At 39.0% G+C, this 22957-nt stretch overlaps 4 protein-coding genes across 11 annotated transcripts; 3 read left to right on the top strand and 1 right to left on the bottom strand.

The window, feature by feature from the left end:
* Nucleotides 1-327: 327 nt before the first annotated feature.
* On the bottom strand, nucleotides 328-3834 carry ppil6 (peptidylprolyl isomerase (cyclophilin)-like 6). Its single transcript, XM_071479381.1, has 8 exons — nucleotides 3649-3834; nucleotides 3453-3548; nucleotides 2264-2452; nucleotides 1870-1932; nucleotides 1566-1713; nucleotides 1245-1304; nucleotides 981-1116; nucleotides 328-884 (listed from the first exon to the last, which is right to left on the bottom strand). Exons 1-8 carry the CDS (start codon nucleotides 3724-3726, stop codon nucleotides 773-775), a joined length of 882 nt encoding a protein of 293 aa, XP_071335482.1. The 5' UTR covers nucleotides 3727-3834; the 3' UTR covers nucleotides 328-772.
* Nucleotides 3835-3879: 45 nt separating this feature from the next.
* On the top strand, nucleotides 3880-11601 carry LOC139622170 (flap endonuclease GEN homolog 1). Its single transcript, XM_071479380.1, has 13 exons — nucleotides 3880-4353; nucleotides 4485-4680; nucleotides 4771-4947; nucleotides 5756-5866; nucleotides 5953-6026; nucleotides 6097-6182; nucleotides 6459-6609; nucleotides 7163-7199; nucleotides 7302-7382; nucleotides 7463-7593; nucleotides 7686-7747; nucleotides 8772-8921; nucleotides 9442-11601. Exons 1-13 carry the CDS (start codon nucleotides 4193-4195, stop codon nucleotides 10851-10853), a joined length of 2829 nt encoding a protein of 942 aa, XP_071335481.1. The 5' UTR covers nucleotides 3880-4192; the 3' UTR covers nucleotides 10854-11601.
* Nucleotides 11602-12567: 966 nt separating this feature from the next.
* On the top strand, nucleotides 12568-13686 carry msgn1 (mesogenin 1). Its single transcript, XM_071477561.1, has one exon. It carries the CDS (start codon nucleotides 12669-12671, stop codon nucleotides 13092-13094), a length of 426 nt encoding a protein of 141 aa, XP_071333662.1. The 5' UTR covers nucleotides 12568-12668; the 3' UTR covers nucleotides 13095-13686.
* A 192-nt stretch (nucleotides 13687-13878) lies between these two features.
* LOC139622169 (splicing factor 3B subunit 4) lies at nucleotides 13879-22939 on the top strand. Of its 8 annotated transcripts, XR_011691158.1 has the most exons (8): nucleotides 13879-14074; nucleotides 16545-16633; nucleotides 17223-17372; nucleotides 17738-17872; nucleotides 18179-18304; nucleotides 21334-21448; nucleotides 21518-21544; nucleotides 22667-22939. XR_011691158.1 is itself a non-coding variant. In XM_071479378.1 (7 exons), the coding sequence occupies exons 2-6, from the start codon at nucleotides 16545-16547 to the stop codon at nucleotides 21416-21418; spliced, it is 585 nt and encodes a 194-aa protein (XP_071335479.1). In that variant the 5' UTR covers nucleotides 13879-14074; the 3' UTR covers nucleotides 21419-21448; nucleotides 22682-22939. The 8 variants fall into 8 exon arrangements, 7 of the variants coding, with proteins under 7 accessions (XP_071335479.1, XP_071335478.1, XP_071335477.1 ...); XM_071479378.1 differs by lacking the exon at nucleotides 21518-21544 and having other exon boundaries at nucleotides 22682-22939; XM_071479377.1 differs by lacking the exon at nucleotides 21518-21544.
* Nucleotides 22940-22957: the final 18 nt, after the last annotated feature.

Raw genomic sequence — 22957 nt, 5'->3', positions numbered from 1 at the left:
ACACCCCATATCAAGTAAGGCAGTGTCAGAAGCCTTTATGTATTTATGTATTCAGTAAATGATTTAATGGCAATTCAGTAACTTTAAAAAACACAGGAGGCCCCAAATTAATTCACCATTTACTGACATCATGCTGAGTAGCAGTCACAGGTCATATGTCCTGCCACTGTGGCAAATAGTGTGCAGCACTGGAGGTCATGCTGGAGGCTTTGATTCTGCATGATAACTATAGCATGACAACTGATAAATGGCAGAAATTTCATACTTACAATGAAGGAACACTGATTTCAAAGAAGCTGCTTTAATTCCTTAACGTTTTAAGCTAACAAATTGATCCAAAGTAGATCACGGTGGGGCAATCCAAGTGCCCCTCGTTGCATTTTGGACAGATAAAATTGGCTTCAGCCATGAACCTTTAGCTGCTTGCTCTATCACTGTGTTCATATTCAAATGTACTTGTTAGCGTGAAAGAGAAGAAACCTGAGTTGCCCAGCAGTATATTACATAAATATGTAAAAGACAAATATTTTCAGTTCCTCCCACCTTATATTCAGCATTGTGCTTGCATTTCAGTATCTGGACAGGTTTTCCCTGGCCTGCTGCATGCATACTCAATATAGAATAGCATTAGTGAATATCAATTTAAAAAAGACAACAAAATCTTTATAAAAGTATAATAATATTGTTCACATACACAGATTAATTGGTTTAGACTCCTTAAAAATGCGAGCAGACAAAGACACAGCCTGTATTTTATCTGAATCATATAGAGTTATAGCTTTAATACTCCACAATCAGTAACTTTACAGTTATATTTGGGTCTTTCGTTGCAAATTGGGGCCCCTTCCAATCTCTTGAGAACATCAACACCTTCAACCACTTGTCTAGAATGAAAAATAAAGACACTAAACTTGAATAAAACTGTTAGACAAATACAAGATTATACAGAATTGGCAAATTACTGTATGTGTTATACAAACCCAAAGGCAACATAGGTCCTGTCCATCCAGAGTGTTGGCTGCAGGGTGATGTAAAATTGGGATCCATTGCTGTGGGGACCCTTATTGGCCATTCCTAGAGTGCCCCGCTTTGAGTGGGAGACAGCGAAACTCTCATCTGAAAAGAGGAAGGACACATAGTCAGGTGAACTTAGAGATAGCACAAGTAAAAACATAAAAATTCACATCCACAGTGTGTTGTTATGGTAATATTGTAGATGTCTTTGATTGTTTGTATGTTTTTACCTTCAAATGTTGGTCCATAGATTGATTCACCTCCATCACCTTTACTTTCAGGAGAAATATCTGCAAAATTGAAAGATACAGTTGTTCTTTACAGTAACACTGTGGTTTAGTCATGCAGAGATACTACAAAACATAAATATCAAGACATTTAAATCACAGATCACAGTACTGATAATATATAGAGATATCACTCATCTCTACAAGTGGAATGTTTGTGCCCCAAATGGAGATGTACTGTATATCCGCAGAGACCATATTGACTGCACTGATAACTACATTAACATTAACATTGTTACAGAGCTGGTGTGGACTATACAATACCTCCCCCTTGTACCCAGCCATTGGGCACTATCCGATGAAATAGAGAGCCCTTGTAGCAGAGTGGGAGGCCGCTCTGTGATAGTCCTTGCTCTCCTGTGCACAGAGCCTCAAAGTTCTTTGATGTCTTTGGACAAACATCTGAGAACAGCTGAGGAGGAGGGAAGACAATGTGTCTTGAAAACATCAGTCACCTCTAAACATAAAGGTTGGTTTAAAAGTCACATGGGTGAGATGACACCAGTGCTAAACAATGTGAAAATACATGAATGTGGACCCTGTACTTCATGTATCAGTGTTAGCTCACCTCAAACAGCAACTTCCCCACTGCTTCTCCTGCTATCTCAATGTCCATGAAGACAAACTGATGCTATAATGAAAGGACAGAGACATATATTCTTTTAAATTTTTACTTGTCAATAAATTATATTCCAAGTAAAAATTCACAAATATGATAAATAAAATATGTTTACAAGGAATAATATTCAGCTAAGAGAGCCAATAATGACTGTAATTCATTATATATCAACCTAAAAAAAATTCAAAAGTTGCATATGGATAATCCAATTATGGGCTAAATTAATTATGACCAAAAACACATAGACATACTTCCTGATACCCCTCACAGAAAGGAAATTAACCTCCCATACCCCTACTTGTTACCCACATTTGGTATTTATGTGACTGTGATGCTGACTTGCCCCAGTTTTCTGAAGGTGTTTGGTGTAGTAGTCCTCAGTGAGAGCCATATAGAAAGCCTGTGGCCGAGTGAAAGTGAAATTCCACTGATTCTTGGCCCAGCTGGCAAAATCCTTCTCATTGCCTAGTAGAACGCCGTTCAGAAAGCACATCAGGCTGCTGGAGTACTGCCACACTTCACCACGCAGCTCCTTGAATCACAAGTGTTGAACAATGGATGTGTTGTGATTCAGAATTTCAGAATAACCACAACGTCAAACTAGAGCAGTATTTTGTTGTGTAGGTGGGTTTAGGTGTATAGTACAGCATCACATCCAAGAGCAAGGTTCTGCAGTTTATACAGTCACGTTTATTATTATTTATAACAGCACTATTGCTCATTTCAGATGAAGACATTGATGTAACGGCTGAATCTAACTAAGTACATTTACTTCAGTATTTCCATTTCATAATACTTGAGTGAGTGAGTGCTTTAGTTAATGGTTATTTTACAGATTAAGATTAGACATATAAAAAGCAATGATCTGTTTCTAAAAAACAATGCATTTTTATAGCTTTTTTTTTACCCAACAATATACAAATTAATCAAGTTTAGCTCTACTTTGAATACCATTTAAATGTTGCTTACACAGTAATGCATCATTCATAATAATTCAGTAATGCAATGATAACATAATAGTTACCCAGTAATGATATAATACTGATATTGTTGATATTCTGCTGCCTAATGAGTAGTTTTAATTGAGACTTTAAGCATACTTCTGTTCACCCATGATACACCAGTCTCACTTACATCTCTCTGGCTTTCACATTTGTTTTGTTGAAATTGTTTGGGTGGGACAACACAAGTCACAACTTTATCTGTGTACATGAAGATAACATCATGTGTTTTCCAGCACAGTGCGGAGCTTTAACCTAAGCAGAGGTCTTATCAGCCACAGTGTCTCAAAAACATTTATGTGTATAATACAGGATCTTTAAGTATTTTATTGAATGAATGCACTACTTGAAATGGTATAGTTTTACTGGCATTGCTTCACTTAAGTAAGATATCTGAATACGTCTTTCATCATTGATGGTGAATAGCTATAAAACACTCGTCCACCAATCCCACATGGACAGCAGTTTTGCTCTTTATGAATAATTTTCTGGACAAGTTGGATTTCAAACAAATATAATCAATTGACTTACCCTTTTTTTGTTGCACAGATATGTGTGCCAGTGAAATTCAAGTAGTGGTTGAATTTTTGGGTCCAGAAATGCCTCAGGAAACTTCTGCTTTAGTCCCTGTTATGCATAGTCATCGTATATTAGTGTGGTTGTGAACGTTCAGGTAAGAACACATCAATCACATAAAACTATAGATTTGAGAAAAAGAACAGTTTACCTCAGCAATACTTTTGGCAACATGGAAATTACAGTCTTTAATTAAGCCGACAATTTCTATATGAACTTTTGAGTCCATGGTTAGTTAGAAAAACACCCCAAAAACCTAAAACATGAAAAACAAGTCCCGAGTCTGTAAACAAGAGCCTCGTATCCATAGCAACACGCGTTTGGAGGCGCTTTAATATGACGTACACGTTAAAATGTCCGGCATCGCTCGATTTCGTTAAAGCAGTCGCTTTCTTTCTCCCTTGTTTTTAGTGAGAGTGTGTTTGAATAATTAAGCGCTATATTTACTGTACAGAAATTATAGTGTTATTCTTTAATTATCATGTAGCCACAATTGTTCTTTTCAATGTCAGTGTGACAAATAATACAGCAACAAGGCAGCGTCGCAGACAGATAGTCAACGAAGTGGTACGCGGCCCAACGGCGCCACTGTTTGAAAAGTCTAGCTCTTTCTCTTGTTTTGTGTTGATCAGTAGACACGTTTTCCTACTCTTTTCTCGCCGTTAAAGCCGTGTAAACCAAGTTTTGGGGTAGTTATGGGTGTTCACGATTTATGGTCTATCGTGGAGACGGTTCGGGAGTCGGTCCCGTTGTACAGTTTGAGCGGAAAGACCCTGGCAGTTGATCTGAGTTTATGGGTGTGCGAGGCTCAGCATGTCCAAGCAATGATGGGGAGAGTTACCAAGCCCCACCTGAGGTAATGTCCACACACCGCACTTTAATTCATTCTTCTGTACGTTAGCTTCAGTTCTCAAATATAAAACCTCATCTTTTGCACGTCAGCTGGTCATCGATCACCCCCAGTGCAATGCTCTTTTGTGTGTGTAGGAATTTATTTTTCAGGGTGTCCTCCCTCACACTTATGGGGGTAAAGCTTGTCTTTGTCATGGAAGGAGAAGCCCCTAAGCTTAAAGCAGAGACCATAAGCAAGAGGACAGAAGCAAGACTTGGAGGATTTAAAAAGGCTCCTGCCTCCAAGTCAACAAACACCAGCAGAGGGCGCTTCAAAGCTGTACTCAGAGAGGTTGGTGGGTCCCTCTCTCTCCTGCAGCTCTGATGATAATAAATTAATGTTGTTTTTAAACACACTGTTGTCTTTCTCTTGTCTCTGTAGTGTGCAGAGATGTTGGACTACCTGGGTGTGCCATGGGTGACAGCTGCAGGGGAAGCTGAGGCCATGTGTGCTTACCTGGACTCACAGGGCCTGGTGGATGGCTGCATCACCAATGATGGAGATGCATTTCTTTATGGAGCCCGAACTGTCTATAGGAACTTCAATATGAATAGTAAAGTATGTTAGTGAAAGCGTACAAAACAGTGTACAAATTCGGCACATTTTTGGACTGGAGTTTAATTGCTCATTTAGGCTTGTTTAGTTCAATCTGTGCTGGGGATTAGTACTGAACTCCTGTCTGTGATCTAGACAAGAACAAGGGCGTCTGTCAGAGTTGTGATTTTTCCAGGATTGTGCTTAAACACAAATTTCCTGTTGATTTCCATAGGGAAATACTATATTCCATATTTTTGTTCCCAATTACAACCCTAAAACTCATGGAGACATGGATAATCAATAAGGGTGAAGTAGTTATGCTATCTATTACATACTGTCAGTTTTTCCTCATTCTTATTCCATCAAGTAGACTTTTTAATTTTAATTAAGCCAGTGAAGAGGGAGTGTTTGATCATACTCTAATACACTAAATAATTGTTATTTTATTAGTCAAGTAGTCAACTAACAGACTGACAGCTAATTATTGAATTTAAGTTTTAAAACTTGATATTTTATTGCACTATTTATGAAGTAAAAATCCCAAACATTTGCTGATTACTACAGCCAATATAAATAGATAGTTGCTTTTCTCTTTTCTATATCCCGTTGGACGCTGTCTAAACCATGGAGGCATGTGTTATGGTAACTCGTGATTGGCATTTCAAGGTTTATTCAGTCCCTTACACCATTAAAAAAATCATACATTAATCAGTATATGAATCAAAATATTATCTGTGTCGCTACCTTTTGTTTCATTACGTTTATTGTTCTACTAGAGTGTAAAAACCATAAAATCTGCATAGTTATTGTTCCTCACTTTTCCCTTCAGGACCCTCAGGTGGACTGTTATCAGACCTCTCGACTGCAAACACAGTTACATCTGTCCAGAGAGAACCTTGTTGGTCTGGCCATCCTCCTTGGCTGTGATTACATTCCTAAGGTAGGGAGGACCCTTTGAAATTTGCCACATCAAACTCACTGACATGTATCACCTATGTTAACTGTGCATTTTGATGCTTTCTTAAGGGCATACCAGGTGTTGGTAAAGAGCAAGCTCTTAAGCTTATCCAGACACTGAAGGGACAAACACTTCTGCAGAGGTAGGAAACAAAATCCACTGATCACTTTCTTTCTTACCAGCTGGAGATAACATTTCTTTGCTCGCTTCAGGTTCATCCAGTGGAAAGAGGATAATGCAGATGTTTCTGAGAGAGCTGTAAAAAAAGTTCCTCACTGCAACGTATGTCGACATCCTGGTGAGTGGAGCTCTGCTTTGAACTCTGACCCCTGTTTCTGAACCTGATAAGAGGTGGAAAGTAAAGTGGGGGTGTTTCACATCTCACACATGGCTGATTGAAAACCATTTAACCTGTCATGTTAAAACATGCACATATGTGAGAGATGTCTGAATATGCCTCTGATTTTACACCCAAGTTGTAGTAGAGCGTTAGATTTTAAAAGTCTTTATTTCTCTTCTCTCTCTTTCTCCTCCTTCTCCTGTTCCATTAAATATATATTCTGATTCTTTTCAGGCTCAGCGAAGGCACATGAGCGTGGCGGCTGTGTGCTTTGTGACAGTAAACGTTTCTGTCAACCTCAGGATTTCGATTACCAGTGTCCCTGTGACTGGCACCAGTATGAGCAGACCCGCCAGGCTTTGTCTTTTCAGGCAAATATCAGGAAGTATGTGACTTTCTGTAAATAAGCAACGGTTGCAAATCAAAACTGGGATAACACAAGAAAGCAAGAACATAAAGGCAACACATTAAATGGAAGATCAAGACTAGTGGTGTTATAGTAAATTTATCAGTGATCATCTTCATTCAGTCAGAGGAAGTGAAATAACTGAAAATTTCACTAAGGACTGAAATAATTAGTTTATTAGTTAATTGTCAAAAACAATGATCATCAATATATGTTTTTTTTTGCCTATTTAAGACATTTTAAAGCAAAAATGGCAAACATTCATTGGTTCGGGTTATTCAGGTGTCAACTTTTTGTCAACTTTGATAGCACACTTAATATCTTTGAAACATTTGGTTGCGCACCACCAACTTTTTATAGCCCAAGCAATTCATCAAATAATTGAAAAAAACTGTAAATTAATCAAAAAATTACACTAATCATGAGCTGCAGCTTTAAATCTTTACGAAATATTTTATAGGATGGATGATTTGTTTTTATGTTGCATCTTTTCTGTTCTGTTCATTTAGCATGTGTTCTGTTTCTTTTCCAGGAAAACACTGGCAAGTCAACTGTTCCCTTTCACAGAGGTACAGCTGTTTTCACCTGCAATGGTTTTCATATTATTGTTTCATACACTGGTATAACAATCTACAGTGTATGGTTCTTAATACTTAAATTGCATTTTGCAGATCATTAGTGAGTTCCTGATTTCCAAAGATAAGCCTGTGTCACATTTCAAGAGGAGACAGCCAAATGTGCTGTTGATGCAGGTAATTGATTTATTTAAATAACTTGACCAGTTAGTTATTTGGTTATTTCTTTAGTGAATTGCATGAATTGTGTTTTCCAGAAATTTGCCTATGACAAGATGGAGTGGCCAAAGCACTACACCTGTGAAAAGGTTTTGGTCTTGATGACCTACGCAGAGTTGATGAACAGGAAATATGGAAGAGAAATGTCATCCCAAATCAAGCCCCTCAGGTAGTCCTACAAGTTCATTTCCAATTTCTAACTAAAAAAAGTCTCGTCTGTGACGTTGTAATAAAAGGTTGTTTAATTTTTTCCCACAAAAGAATATTGAAACCAAGAGTGAGGAATGCCATCGCTTGCTTCGAAGTCATCTGGAGCACACCAGGTCAGTTTAGACCTTGTGGAAATTTTTTATTTACACTTTTATTTGACAAAGTACCTCATCCATTTAATCAGTGATTATCTGCTTTCCTGGAGTTTTATTTGTCTGACATTAGAAGATGAGAGAGAAAACTATACCTAACAAAACATTCTCTGAGTCGAGTGACATGACTGCTGCATTAAGTGGAGGCTGGGGTGCGGGGTGCTCGTCACCGGGTTGTCTGTTAGTGACTGGCTGTGAGGTGGGGCTCAGAGGTGACAGATCAGTCACAACAGCCACTAGGTGCTAAACTGGCTTCCTCCCCAGGCTGGGAAATCAGTCATATCAAAGTCCACCTCACTAACAAGCCCGTCTGACATGACTGGCCTGAGAAAGTCTCAATCAGCTAATAACTAATGTGGTTCCTCAACACTTATATTACACCATGGGAAAATAAATAGTTTTAATACAACTATAAGGGGTTATATTGTATTGTGCTGCAGGTAGTATTAAAAGGTTACTGTACCTGAAGTCACTGATTACATATGGAAAAATTGTGTCTTCAGCAGATTAAGAAGGGCCAGTCCCCTGGTTCAGATATCACTGTCTTATGTCTAAATTTAGAGGCAAATAATGGCAATTAGGTGGAAATTGGGGTTAATTTGTTTTTGCATGTTTGTAAGATGTAAGATGATTAGAAAGACTAAAATCCTTATGTGTTATATTAAAAAATTTATTGGCACATATAATTTATATAAATTGCCCATTTGTTTATTGGGGTTTCAGTACAAATGCAAATCATGCAATATAGAAAGTTAATTTTCCTCAAAAAAAAATCCCAAAAATATTTTAAATTTTACCTCTTGTGGTATTTTGAACTGTAAGATCCTCAGACCTATGTCTGTAATTGCTTGACTATAATAGATCAGCACAATGTGGTTTTTAATTTTCTTACAAAAAGAGAAGCTGCCATTTACTGTAAGCAAATTTGACCTGACCTTGATTGATTAATTGACTGACTTTTTTTTTTTTTTTTTTTCTTCTGCAGAACATTACGTGTTTCCTGAGGATTTGCCTGCAGAGAGTCAACATGAGGTGAGGACAGTAGAGGAAGAGTCTCTCTTCCGTGTGGCCTTCCCAGAGGTGGTGGAGAGCTACCTGACAGACAAAGCACTTGCCGAAGAAAACAAGACCAAAAGTAAGACAACACTTTATAATCCTCTCTTTAAAGAAATGCATGTCACCAGATAAATGTACAATTGCTGATTTTTGTATCTTTGGTCTTAGTTAACCATGTCAGACAATAAATGTAAATAATGTTTCACAGATGTAACAGGCTAGAAGACTTCCCACACTGTGCTGACAAGGGTGTTCTGATCAAAGGCACCTGGAGCTTTGACTTGTTTTTCAAGGCTGTCTATTACAGCCGCTCTGACACCTGAAAATGTAGAGTTTGGCAGCTCAGCTAGTTTGCACCAAAGGCTTTGATGCAGCTGAGAGGTGTCTGTCTCACAGGTCTCGCTGTCACTTTATGCAGGTTGTAGTGTGCTCCTCCTGGTTATCGCTGCTGTAGAGCTCTGCTTTATAATCTGTTGTATGGCCAGCGAGATTGAAAAAGTTTCAGTCAAGAGATACCAGTGAATATGTTTGATGCAGCCATGAACTCGCTTAGACAAACATTTTAAACTTTTCACTTTCTGTCTACATTTACTTTACAGAAAAGAAAACAAAGAGTAAAAAGAAGAAACCATCTGATGTGTCTGATGGTATTTCTGACCTCTTGGCTCAGATGAGCCTTCAGAGTTCCTCGTCAGCAAATGCTACCACTGAGCCACAAACGCGGCTTCCTACCATTTCAAACACAGAAGAACTGGAAGTGGTGGTTTTGGACACTCCAGTGAACCATAACCAGCATAGAAACTCAAAAGAAAACCACAGCAGTCTGGGTAATTGTCCCAACACTCCTGTGTCTCATGCAGAATCAGAGGCTGTTGCTTCACCGTCGGTCTCTGCTGTTATTGATGCTCTGCACCTGAGTGATATTGACTGGGATGCTTTGTCCTTCACGTCCTCCCCACCTCCACAAGCTGCTACAAACCATAGCACTGAGCCACAGCAAAATAAGGCCACAGACAGAGATATCAAGGAAAGAGAGGGTGAAAATGCCAAGCAGAGTACATCAAGTGATGTCAAACAAGCAGACTCCAGATCAGCTCCAGAGCTGTGTTACACAGAGTGTCCCCTAAGGGACAGGGTGCTTATGAGGAATACAGCCAAAGCTGTGAACCAGAGGGAGGTACACGATGATGTGGTGTCAAAACAACTGAATTATAAGTTATCCTCTCCCGAACACATTTCTCCTCCCAGTTCCAACTCAAAACCAAATGGACAGATCTCCAGTAAAAGTGGCAGTGATGATAAATGGACATTGAAGGAACCTGATGTTAACAAAAAAGAACCACTCACTGATAAAAGCCAGTGCATAAAGAATAAGGCAGAAACAGACACTCACACTTCAAAACAGCCATTAATATCTGTAGTACAAGATCAGTGTAAGCCAAAGGACAAATGTTATGGTTCCCAAAAGCCACCTCAGAAGTATAAATTTGTCAGAACAGCCATTTCAACTTCTGCTGTTCCACCACTGAAGTGCCACTCTGACCCAGGTCAAAGTGACAAAGACAGGAACGTGCCACAGACCACCAAGAAGAGTGTGTGTTTGAGCCTGTGTTCATCCAGCGAGGACAGTGACACGGAGAACCAGCAATTTGGACCTCAAAGAAAGACTAGGCTAAAGCCCATAAACAAGATCAAGGCCAGATTCATCACAGATGTCCCCCTGATACCAGTTTTAGTGCCCAAAACAATCAAACAAACAATGAAACCGGCTCACAGCCTTCAGCCACCAGGACCAAAATCTCACAGACACAGTGCAGATGTTGAGATGAACAGAACACCTGTTGCAACTGGAAGCCAACATCAGGACGTCCCACCAGCGAATGTGGATGGTAATGTGCTCTCTCAGGCTCCAGCTTCACCTGTCACTGTGTCAGATAGTGATGATTCAGTGATTTGCAGTGAGAGTCCACTGCCGCTGGCGGAGAGACTGAGACTCAAATTCCTCAAGTGAGCAGCAACGTTACAGGAGGATGGACAAGAACATTTAAGTTATTTTATGTTGAATGTGAATATTTACTCACAATTTTGGAAACAGCAGTTTGACAAAAAAAAAAAATCTTTTTTTTTTGATTATCTATGGTTTGAGTCATTTTTCAAGTAAATGTGTCAAATTTTTGATTGTTTCAGCCCCTCAAATATGAGAAACAGATTCTTCTTTTTTTTAACAGAATAAATTGAATATATTTGGGTTTTGGCCAATTGATCAGACAAAACAGGACATTTAATCTGTCATGGCTTTATTTTCTGATGTTTTACATATTAAACAATTAATCAAGAAAATAGCTTTGCCACAACCTGTGATCCTAAATGAAACTTTTACTGTAAAACAAGGGAATGTATTAAATGTCAATTTTAGTGAGATGTGGTTTCAAAGCTCAAGAAAAACCTATTAATTGGGCCATCTATCTTTTTTTTTTTACCTGTCTCTTATTATGTTTATAATGTACATATTGCACATAATAATTATGATACACATAGTTTTATTAAAGACGTGCCATTATATGTTTGTTGGATTTTGACTGCAAAACATTAAATTGTTCAAAGAAAGAAAAAGTTTTGTTGCCCTAAAACTAATCGCACCACATCCAGTCTCTCCAATCCTGAATTTAACAACTGATGTAAACCAGGCGAAAGGTTTGCAGATTAGCACAGGTCTAAGTATTAAATGCCATATTATGACAGCACGGGTGCTTATTTTCTCCCACTATTCTGTTCTCTGACAAGCTAAATGTCACTTCACAGAGCCAGAGAGAGAAGGCGCTGCAGCAGAGGGGGACACATAGGACACTGAGCCATTGGTTTTACAACCCACTAGTGTTGGCCCCCTTGATCATGAGTGAGGCCTTACTCACCTTTTCAGACATGAAAGGTCTGGCAGGAGCTTGGTGACAGCTGCCCAAATAACAACTCAGCCTTAGTGCTGGGTCTTAAGCCCTCTTTTTCTATTCTTTTTTTTTTTTTTTTTGAGGTTGTCTGCATAATCCAACTTACTTTCCAGTGCAAATTTACTCATGTGTATAGAACCTTGAGTAATTTTCTTGTTGAGGATATTTAGATATGGTAGAAAGCTGTAGTTGTAACAAGTTGCATTACTCCAGGTTGCAAAATCTGTGCCCATCTAAAGGGAAAGGGGCTTTTGGGATTCAGATTTGGGACTGTAAGAAATTACTTGTCACTAATTGTACACCATTTGCAGACAGGACAATGATTGTTGCAGATAATTTTGCACTGGTGTGCTGCATTTCTTGTAGCTAAATGGCTCTGTAAAGCTACTTTTAATTGGTTAAAAAAAAAAAAAAAAGACTTGTGTTTTGACCACATAACTTCCAGACTGAGGACACACGTAGGCCTGACTTGCCAGTGAGGTGCGAAGATCTCAGGTGAAACCGCATCCTCCCACTTCTTCATTAGACAGATCACATCAAACTGATAATTGTCGTCGTGCAGACTTTAAAGAGTAATTTCCCACAAAAAGAATCTAATTATTTTTCTTTCTATCACATTATCCGTCTATTTAGCCTTATTCACACCCCAGTGATAACGAACGACGGCCATCGGGAAGGTCGCATTTTGGCACTTGAGGTTTTCTTTGAACTTTTTTTTTTTTTTTTTTTTCGCCTGAGCTGTGAACCCATAAACCTCCGGAGATCTGCTTCTATATAAAACGCTTTGGCAAAATCACCTTCACAGAATCTGCTCGTCATCCCCCCCCCCTGAATGTCATCCTCGCTGCTTGAACGCCTGGAAGTCTCAGGACATCTCTAACATGGACCTGGAGGTTGTCACAGCTAAAATATTGTCTGAGTGGAAAAGCCGTGAGAGCACTTTTGGAGAGGACTCGCTTCAGTCCACCTCGCCGGGATCCTCGATAGACTCCATGTGCTCCTCGCCGGAGATGTGCTACTCCAGCGGGCATCAGGAGATCAAGGATTTCTCTTTCGGCTTCGGGGGACGCGGGGCAGCTTCAGCAGCGCAAAGGCAGAGCAAGCCCAAGATGTCCACCAAGAGACGCATGAAGGCCAGCGAGAGGGAGAAGATGCGGATGAGGAGTCTTGCAGAAGCTCTGCACCAGCTCCGTGACTACCTGCCGCCGGACTACAGCAAAAGAGGCCAACCCCTAACCAAGATACAAACCCTCAAATACACCATTGAGTACATCAACAAGCTTTCAGAAATCCTGAGCCGCGCGTAACGGACGCAAAATGGACCACTTTTACGCATCAGGTTCATCCTCATCTGGACATTTGAATGGAGTTAGTTTTATATCTCTGATGGGTGGTTAAACTTAATCAATAGATTTCTTATAATATTTTTCTTCTCTTTTTGCCCTTCTCGTGATGTAAATAATGTTTAAGCGGGCACTTGGCAATTATTTTTGTATATGAGGCTCTCTTTGTTGGAACTATGAATTCAGTGTTTGAAAATAGAGTTTGGTGTTAGTTGGCATGTATGTGTTGATGGGTGAAATAGGCTACAGCCATAATGAGTAAAAAAAAAAAAAATCATATCCGTGTTAGAATTTAGAGAAACCGCATCATACTTATTAGTATGATAATTTGATATTTTAGAGTTTAAGTAGCGGTGTGTTTTTTGTGTCTGGAAGCTATTAAAGAATTAGTACTGTTGTTTTTGTAAGTAAAATATAAAAAAATCTTTACACATTGTCTCCCACTTATAAAATATATCTTTTTTTTTTAATTGTCAAACAAATCCACTGTATTCACCGTGTGTCAGACGCAGGTTATCTCTTTCCACTGAAAAACCTACAATAAATGTGTGTTTCGTGTTGACCTTGTGGCCCATTTAATTAATGAGCCGTCTTCAGGGTGAAGCATCGGCTCAAGACAGTGGGAGCGCACGTCAGCCCGTTCGTCCAATCAGAATGCCAGAATACCAAACCCGGTCTTGAGTGACATCACCAACCAGCCAATCAGACACCGGTATTGTTCCCGGTGGGAGGTGATTTTCACACAATGTGTTTCTCGCAAAGAATTCCCAATCTGGGATGAGCAGAGTCTGACGGAGCCGCCATTTCAAAGCGCAGAGGGGCCGCAGAAGCCGTAGGGATTTTTGTACATTTTTTTTATTTTTCTAATATATTTTTTATTTTTATTAGCAAGTTGGAAAATTATATTACTATTTGAATCTACCTCGCCCGTACCACCAAGTGAAGTAAGTAATTTCTCCTTTACGTTTCGCCAAAACCACAGGAACGCCCCTTTCATACATGACTCACCTTAACATTTAGCTACACACTTTTTACCAGGCTTATTTATTCCGTATTTTTTAATCCAGGAAAGCGGTTAGCCAAACAGTTAAATACCCACTTGAACACTATTTATAACGAAGCAACTATTAAGGACACAACAGAGTCTGTCTGGTCTGCGATGTTAATTCCAGGAATTAGACAAGCCCCCCTTCAGCGACAAGCATTATAATTCAACCAGCTGTGCTCGGCACTAGCCCCTATATTTTACACAATATTAAGGAGTATAATTTGAGATTTGCAGTGCATTTGTTGCACATGGCCTCTGCAGGTCCTAGCTTAATATTAAGAGCTCACACAGCTCCGACCGCCTCTCAGGAGCAGGATAGAAATGTTTCCGTGACGCTCGTCGTGCCCGTGGCTTTGCAGGCTTATTTACTTAAAAATAACACTGATAAAGTATGTATATGTGGGAGCCCTCCATGGCATGCTTGCAGCCTTCACTTACAGACGTCATTGTCATATGCATCAGGAAGACAGTGAAGTAAAAGCAGTGGCACAAAACCTTGTGCTGTGGCTACCTACCTATAATGTACAGTAATATGCAATATCTAATAATATCTAAATTCACACTAAGAGTTAGATATCTTTATAGACAGCTAGATGGAGTCTACTCTCATCGATATAAAGGGGTTGTATGAACACCTCAAACTACAGCCTCCAAATGGACCATAACAGAAACTGACCTATTTAAGTGGCATGAAGATAGGATTAATTGCCTTAATTGTTATGGCTGACTACATACATGGACCTTATGAGGAAATATTGAAGTAATGTTCCTGCAGAGAGAATATTAAATAGTAAGCAACCATACCTAGTGGCATTTTGTCATCTATAATATTGTTATTAATATCATGGCCTTCCAGCAGGGACTAAACAGTTGAGCTAGATGTCTGTTGTGTCCTTATAATTTACCTTGGAATATGTTTATTTTTAAAAGGGAGTTTGGCCAATGTGTTGACCTTCAACAATGTATCTGACAGACAGTTTCTTTCAATTTTTGGCCTCCTGGTTCGTCATTTATCGCAAATTTTGAAAGTCCCTCCAAACATTTTTTTTTTTAATTTTTATTTTTTTTATCCCAAACACATTAAGTGGTAGCTTCATGCTTAACACCCAGCCCTCCTTCCCTACCTCTCCCCTTAAGGATGGATGTCGAAATCAATATAAAAAAATATCTTTACATTGGAAAAAAGTTTCTACCAATGGTTGAAATATGATCAGTCAGTCAGTCGCAGACATTTGTGATTGTAGGGCAAAAGAGTAGGTTCTATCCCTTGTATTTCATCGTCATGAGGAGTAAATTGATGAGCAAATACACTGAGCCAGCACTTAAGTAGGAGCACCATACTCGTACTTGGTTGCCCTCCCCCACTTGTTCTCAATACAGCCTCAGTTCTTCATGGCATGGATTCCATTCGATGTTGGAAACATTTCTTTGAGATTCGGCTCCATGTTGACACGATTGCATCACATCATTCCAGCAGATTTGTCAGCTGTTTTATTGGACTCAGATCTGGTGGCTGAGGAGACCGTTAAAGTTACTGAACTTACTGTCAGATGAGATGACCTCCGCTTTGTGATATGGGGCATGATCATGCTGGAAGTAGCTATGGTAAATTGTGGCCATAAAGGGATGCATGGTCAGCATCAATATTCAGATAGGCTATGATGTTCAACCAATGTTGTAAAGAGTGGTTATCTGAATTACTGTAGCCCTATTGTCAGTTTGAACCAGTCTATTCTTCAACCTCTTGTGTTTCTGTCCACAGACATGCTGCTCACTTGATTTTATTTTTTTTGCACCATTGTGAGTAAACTCCAGAAACTATTATGTGTGTGTGAAAATCCCAGATCAGCAGCTTCAGAAATACTCAAACCAGCCTGTCTGGAACCAACAATCATGTCAAAGTCAAATGTTAAACAGTTAATGTTAACATGTGTATCTCATCAAGCATTACAGAAGAATCTTGAAAACAAAGAAGTAGTGCAGTGTAAAACATGTCAAAATCAGTTTGCCAAGACTGAATTCTTTTGCTAGAGGATCTACTCATGAATGGATTTTTTCTACATATGAGATAAATCTCTGTAAATGTCGTTGCCATTTGTTCACATCATGCTTGATTACCTTACAGCTGCAGGGAATTCACAATTTATTTCTGCATGACTTTATTTTTAAAATGGTAAAATGCCCTATTTTCTTTCTGCAAGGCTTGAATAATACATTTTCCACATGGACGCAGAGAGCACGTTCATTAGCAAGTTGTGTTTTGTGTGTTAGAAATTCAAGGATGTTACTTTCAATGACCACAAATGTTAAATAAATTACCATTGTGGTAGTGCTCTGTATGTAATTACTGAATTGAATCATTTCAGATGGATGCAGACACAGAAGAGAAGGTGACAGAAACTTCAAAGACTTCCAAGGATGATTCTGAGAGACCTGTAAGCGAGAACAAATTCAGGTCTGTCCTGTTGTCTTGTACAGCCTCTTCTGTATTTATGAATGCAGCAGCAGGCAAGGACCCTTATAATATTATGTCTCCTAAACAGCAGTCAATAAACCCTACACTCTCAAACGAAATCTAGACTTTTTCTGTCCCTTCCTGCTGATATCTTAACCTAGTAGATTATGTTTTCACCTGTTTCTTTTTGTTTGTTTCTCAGCAGGATTATGCAAAAAGTACTGAACCAATTTCCACCAAACTTGGTGGAGGGATTAGGTGCAGGTCGGGGAAAAATCTATTCAATTTTGGATCTAGTTAAAGGGGCAGGAATTACATTCACATTGTGAGATTGGGCATTATTTTCAATTTCTCAGGAAATAACGAATGGATCTTGAAATGAAAAATCCTACACATTTATTGTGTAGACATCTCTGAGTTTGTACAGTTTGGTTCAGATCAAGATAAGAAGGATAATAATCTGGATTGTTTGGACTTGGCAGAGGGAGGGCAGTCATGAAGAGGTTGGATAGGTGAACACAACAATGCTATCTATAGTCAATAGTTCTGTTAATGATTTCCTCATATTTAAAAAAAAAAATGTCCGCAGGGGTCGTGGGTTCAAAGGCCGAGGGAGAGGGGGTCGGATGAGTCGTGGTGGCATGCGTGGTGGAAGAGGCATGATGAAGGGGTTTGGTCCACCCGGACATGGGAGGGGACGAATGAAGGATGGAGCCATGAATGGACTTGCACCCATGAGGTAGTTCACTAATCAAATATGTAGTGTTTTAAGTGTATGTAAACAAATGGTTACAAAACATAAGGGACGTGTTTTAGTCCTCAAAATGTTTTTCCTGTTTGTAGATTTACTCACAAAGTGAAACTATCACTAGTGGGTACTGTATTTGGGTATAATTATCGTTATTGGTTATGACTTTGGTAAATGGTAAACTTATATAGCACTTTTCTAGTCTTAGAGACCACTCAAAGCACATTACAGTATATGCCACGTTAAATCCAGGGCCGGGGATCAAATCACCAACCTTCTGATTAGTGGATGACCAGTTCTACCTCCTGAGCCACAGCCACATTTGAATAAACTATATTTCCTGCCTTTCCTTGCAGGGGAATGGGGAGGATGCGACCTTATCCAGACCTTAGAGGTCATCGAGGTAGGGGTGGACCAATGGGTATGGGCCCTCCTCCTCCTCCCCCACCACCTCCCATGCACCTCAGAGGCCCCTTTCCACCCATGCCTAGGTAACCACCCCACACAAGCATATGTCCACAGCATAACACACTGGATATTTGTCTTAAGATGTTAAGGAAGATTCTACAAAGTTTAAAAGATTATATTGGTCCTAAAAGAAACTTGATTTATCTGGAAACAGTAGACAGAGTAACCATACATTTTATAAACCACACCGTTTGATGCTGTTTATCATGGTTTTGTCACTTTTTACTGGACATTTGGTACCACCCAACTGACCTTAGAAGTGCATCACTTACTGACACAATGTGCATGAAACTTGTTTCTTGTTTTTCTGTCCTGTTACCTGTCTGCAGGCACGGACCCCCTCCACCTCCTCCTCCCGGTCATCCTGGTTTCAGAGGGCGCCCACCTCACCCTCGGGGTCGAGGTATGCCACCTCCTGGACCTCCACGCCACTTCCACCCCCGTGGCCCGAGAGGGTAAGAGCTCTTTGAATATTAATATCATGCTTAAGCTTTGCAAGTCACAATTCTCTGCACTTTGCTTGCACAGTTTTAAGACTCCTAATTGATTTAAAGTACATCTGGGAAGCATGGGAGACGTGCTTGCACCAGTTGTGTTCCTTTAAATCTGTAATGCAAATACACAGCAAACTGTGAGAAAAAAGACAGAGGATTGTGACACAAATGCAGTCTTTTCTGTCCCTTTCTCTTAGGCCTCATTATAGCTTAATTTTCTTTACTTGAACTTGCACTTTAATTATCACATTTCTTTCTCAGTTTGTCTACCAAATAGAAGAAATAATGCCAAAATAGTTTTTGATTTAAAGAATATTAAGTAAAGTGTAAATTATACTCACAGCTCAACCATTTGAAGCCAGACGCTTAAATAGTGCATGGAATAATGAAACTAGAACAGACATTTCACTGTATTTTGTCTTTGAAAGGTACACAGTTAATTCAGAGGGGGTGACATCCCTAACTGGAATGATTCATTTGGCTGCTCTTAACAGAGTGTGCCCCCCCCCTCCCCCCCAGTGGCCAAAGCCAAGAATCCAATGTGTGATTTTATCCTTTTACACAGCTACCACAATGGACCGGTCTCTCCTCCGCCTCATCCCCCACCTGGCAGAGGCCAGAGGTGGCCAGGGCCCCCTGGTGGCCGACGCTTTTAACACAGCCTGCCCTAAAAACAATAACCAAACACTTGTTAAAGGGGCCTAAAGTGGTGCAGTGAATGAAACGCCCCTGAATTATGTGTTACACAAAGTCTCTTACTCTGTGGCCAGATGTCTGGTTATTGATATTGTCGACTGGCAAAGAAATAATGTGAAATGACTAACTACAACCGAGGACACAGAAAATGCCTCAAAACTTAACAATGTAAAGGCATTCTTACATTCTGTTACCTATAAATACTGTTGGTACTGTAGGAACAATTTGACATTGTTGAGAAAAAACTGTTAAAAACAAGGTTGAAACCAATGTTTTCAAAGGGAAGAAAGTTCTTGTCAAAGTTCATTAAATGTTCTTTGGTTTGTTACAGTCACCCTGTGAGCCTTAAAAAAATTTCCTGATTCTTTTTAAAGAATAAAGTATGGGTGACAATGTATGTTTGAAGGTGGGGGAAGGGGGGAAAAATTAAGGAAAGAGTGCACAACAGCCCTCAAGCACCACTGTTAACTAGTTTAGTACACCTTGGACCTCCCTAACCTTTCCTTCTGTTACATGGACATAGTTATGTATTATAACCTCACCAAGCAGTGCAGCAAATATTGTTTAACACTTACATATTTTTCAAGTGATCAGACAATATTCCACTTGTTGAGTATTCATGAGTATTTAATTATATATTTTATATATCGTTAATGTGCAGCTATTTTAAGTTATGAGTATTGCTGTTTGGAACATTCATGTTTGTCTCCAGCAATCTATTGTATAATGACAAAAAGCAAAAGGCATTATAAATGAATAGTATACTGAAATATATATCTAGTAGCTTTTATAAATGAAAGCAAATTCCATTAGTATTTGCTTCAGTTAAGGATAAGAAATTACTCTCTACTGTGTTTTTAGTTTTTTGAAGTGTTACAAATACTCTTCACTGTAATTTACATTAACTTTTGTGAACCTGTGAATGTGTTTTATGAGAACCGTCAAAACATATGACGTAGAAAAATAATAAAACTAAAAATAAACTCAACTTCTCTTTTTTTGTTTATTCACAAACAAGTCTGAGAGTTGTCATTACAATTTACAACATATCTGTAATATCTGGAACAGAATGAATTGCAATGTCAGAGCTAGTACTGTGCACAGTGGCGCGGTAACTGTTTCATATTCAAAAGGGAACATTTGATCCATGTAAAGACCGCTGCAAAAATGCTCATAATCATAAAGAACTTTTTGGATGAGTGTGGAGGACCAAGAGCCCTAATGAACATACTAGTTTTTCCTTAGGCTTGCTGAGGGCTGAAATTTATTGTAGGCTTGGAAACCTTATCCAAGAATTGAATCTTTAGTTGCAGAGAACCTAAAACGTGAATTTCATTTACTCCAAGCAGTGTGTTACATATATCTTCCCATGTAAATCTGATTGGAGGACTCAGAACCGCTCCACTTGCAAGGCATTAAAATGCTCATGACTGAATGTCATGTCACAGTTCAAATTCAGTGGTAGCATGTCTAAAAGGAGGACATCATCTGCAAAGGATAACCACTCTGATATGACCAAGGACCGTCATAATTTTTCCTGTCATGATAAGAAATTGTCAGTAATTTTAATTTGACTTCAAAGGGGATTAATGGGTTTGGAGAATTTTTACTATTGTCTATTTTGACCAATGTCTATACCTATAATTTAATTTTCATATATAATTTCTCCTATACTCCCATATATTTGTAATCTTGATAAAAACAGTTTGTAGCCATGTCTGTAGATGGAATAACAGTTATGATCAATCAAATTAATGCTTTTACAAAGAACACACAGATTTGCTCTCGAATCTGTTTCATAATGGCACCAACTGATGAGAATTGGAATAGGGTTGACACCAATAACCTACAGATTTTAGCTCAAGATTTTGCAAGCCGTTTTAATGCATGTGGCTGTTTTTCCATAATGTGATAATTAAGGCCTATTGAATTTATAAAGATAAAACAAAACCACTGCTATAGTACAAAAGTATAATCACATGAAGAAGCGGCATTTATTTTTAATACTGTCTGTTGTATGTACCCTACTGCTGGCACAAACAAGGATTTGACATTATTTCTGGACAAAAGCATTTTATTTACTGAGCCACTCAGATGCTGCAGAATACTCAAATATGGCCGCAAATGTCAAAATAACAGCCACAGACAGCTGTTGCACTCTCCCCTTCTCTGTCTGTCTTTTTCCATCTCTTCAGCACTTTGAGTACATTTTGCTGCCTCTTCAGTCTCTGCAGTCCCTTCTTGTTTCTCCCTTTGGTTGATTATAACAGACTGACTGTCGTTGTCTCCTGAAGGGGGGCACACAGTACAGTTAACCTCCAAGGCCCCAGGAACCCAGGCCCTCCCTCACATCTCTCCCCTCCTTCAACAGCGGCGTGACACCCGAGGTCCGGCACGTCACTTGAAAAGGTGAGCCTCCTCTTGTGCCTTAATCCCTAAACTCCTCTTTCTCTGATGCCTGGAGATTCTCTCTTTCAGGATGGAAGATGGAACAACTACAGACAGGTACTTTGTCTCATTATTGGCTACAAACAAAATTATGATTTGGAAAGATTATTGCTCAATTTACATGGAAATACTGTGAAATCTTAACTAGAATAGCTAGTGCAATTTTTGTTCATTCAAAGAGCATGCAGGGATATATGCAGGAAAAGACAGGTCTATGGATCAGTGTTTTTGCACTCACAACAGGCAGGAATTACACACTTGAGTTGATCTATTGGCATTTTTAACCTTGGCATGTCACAGTTGGAAATGCACAGGAATTACGTTGCTACTGTTCATGCAGGATCACAGTCACACTCGTAGCTTAATGGGACACTTGAATACAACAGGCATTGTTGGTGTTTTTAGTAACACTGTGCTTTTCCTGCTATAACAAGCCAAAATGCCTGATCTGAATGAGATCTATTGGCAACAGAGATTTAATTGGATAAATGTTGACCACTTTTCACTTGTGGGCCATAAAGCCGACAGGAAAGTTCAGAAACTCAATCTAAGATCATCAGAACATAAACTTATAATTCATCACCACAGTTATTCCAGTTTCCATAATCATCATATGTTAGTATTTAAATGACAATATCTTCAATATACTGTCAGTGATGATGACGTGACATAGGTCATAGGGTTTAAGGTATTAAGATTCACAAGGAATGATAATGTTTGAATAATAAAAACAGCTCATTTTAAGTAGTATAGTTGCATGTTACACAACATGTGAATCTTAAATAAATGTTGAAGTGCACATGAACAAGCTTTACAATAGGCTTGTGTAGTGAATAGAACATTTTTCGGGTTATGTTTGGGCATGAGTAAGATCACAAAATATTTATGTGAATCTTCAACAGAGGCTTTCAAACCTGCTGTACCCAAACAAAATATAAATCAATATATATGAGCCAACTTTTATAATCAGACAGGATCCCTGCAACCATACCCATAACCAGGTCTATGCAAAAAATAGCAGGGGCTAAAAATGGTGTGTAATCATGTGATTTGTGTTCTATGGCGGGAAATGTTGACAGTCTCTCTGCAGCAAAAAAGATAAAAGCTTCCTACCACTACTTCCTCTGCGGACATGAAATACAATATGATTAATGTCAGAGTGTCATCCTTATACGACAGCTCCTTTTCATGCAGGAAGACAGAGGGAGAGGGGCAAGCCTCAACAGTCTTTAAATAGAGCCATGGAGATAGCCAAGCATCTACGATGATAAATACAGGGACTTTTAGAAAACTTTCAGGAAATCTCCTCAAAATAACAGGAAGAGTAAGCCATCAGTCGCCCAGAATAAGTACGCCATGTAAGTCACAGTTAAACAGAAAGTAAATGTTGAATCCAGTTGATTTTCTGTATTGCATTATAAAGTATTGTCTACTATTTGTCCAATAAATGCAAAAAAATAAATGTCTTGT

The sequence above is a fragment of the Trachinotus anak genome, unplaced genomic scaffold (assembly GCF_046630095.1).
Source record: "Trachinotus anak isolate AG129_WGS33_773 ecotype Australia unplaced genomic scaffold, CSIRO_AGI_Tana_v1 ptg000005l, whole genome shotgun sequence".
NCBI classification, from domain to species: Eukaryota; Metazoa; Chordata; class Actinopteri; order Carangiformes; family Carangidae; genus Trachinotus; species Trachinotus anak.
The sequence above is the reverse complement of the archived record's forward strand: the minus strand, read 5'-3'. Positions and strand labels throughout refer to the sequence as shown.

Bases quoted from the DNA above. Each gene is read 5' to 3' on its own strand.
- ppil6 (XM_071479381.1), bottom strand. From the start codon at position 3,726: ATGGACTCAAAAGTTCATATAGAAATTGTCGGCTTAATTAAAGACTGT. The intron at 1,933-2,263 runs GCAAGTCAGCAT...CTTTCATTATAG, and splicing joins AACACCTTCAGAAAACTGGG to CATCAGTTTGTCTTCATGGA. The intron at 1,714-1,869 runs GTGAGCTAACAC...CCTCCTCCTCAG, and splicing joins TGGGGAAGTTGCTGTTTGAG to CTGTTCTCAGATGTTTGTCC.
- LOC139622170 (XM_071479380.1), top strand. From the start codon at position 4,193: ATGGGTGTTCACGATTTATGGTCTATCGTGGAGACGGTTCGGGAGTCG. The intron at 6,027-6,096 runs GTAGGAAACAAA...TGCTCGCTTCAG, and splicing joins GGACAAACACTTCTGCAGAG to GTTCATCCAGTGGAAAGAGG. The intron at 6,610-7,162 runs GTATGTGACTTT...TTTCTTTTCCAG, and splicing joins TTTCAGGCAAATATCAGGAA to GAAAACACTGGCAAGTCAAC.
- msgn1 (XM_071477561.1), top strand. From the start codon at position 12,669: ATGGACCTGGAGGTTGTCACAGCTAAAATATTGTCTGAGTGGAAAAGC.
- LOC139622169 (XM_071479372.1), top strand. From the start codon at position 16,545: ATGGATGCAGACACAGAAGAGAAGGTGACAGAAACTTCAAAGACTTCC. The intron at 17,373-17,737 runs GTAGTTCACTAA...CTTTCCTTGCAG, and splicing joins AATGGACTTGCACCCATGAG to GGGAATGGGGAGGATGCGAC. The intron at 18,305-18,908 runs GTAAGAGCTCTT...CCTTTTACACAG, and splicing joins CACCCCCGTGGCCCGAGAGG to CTACCACAATGGACCGGTCT.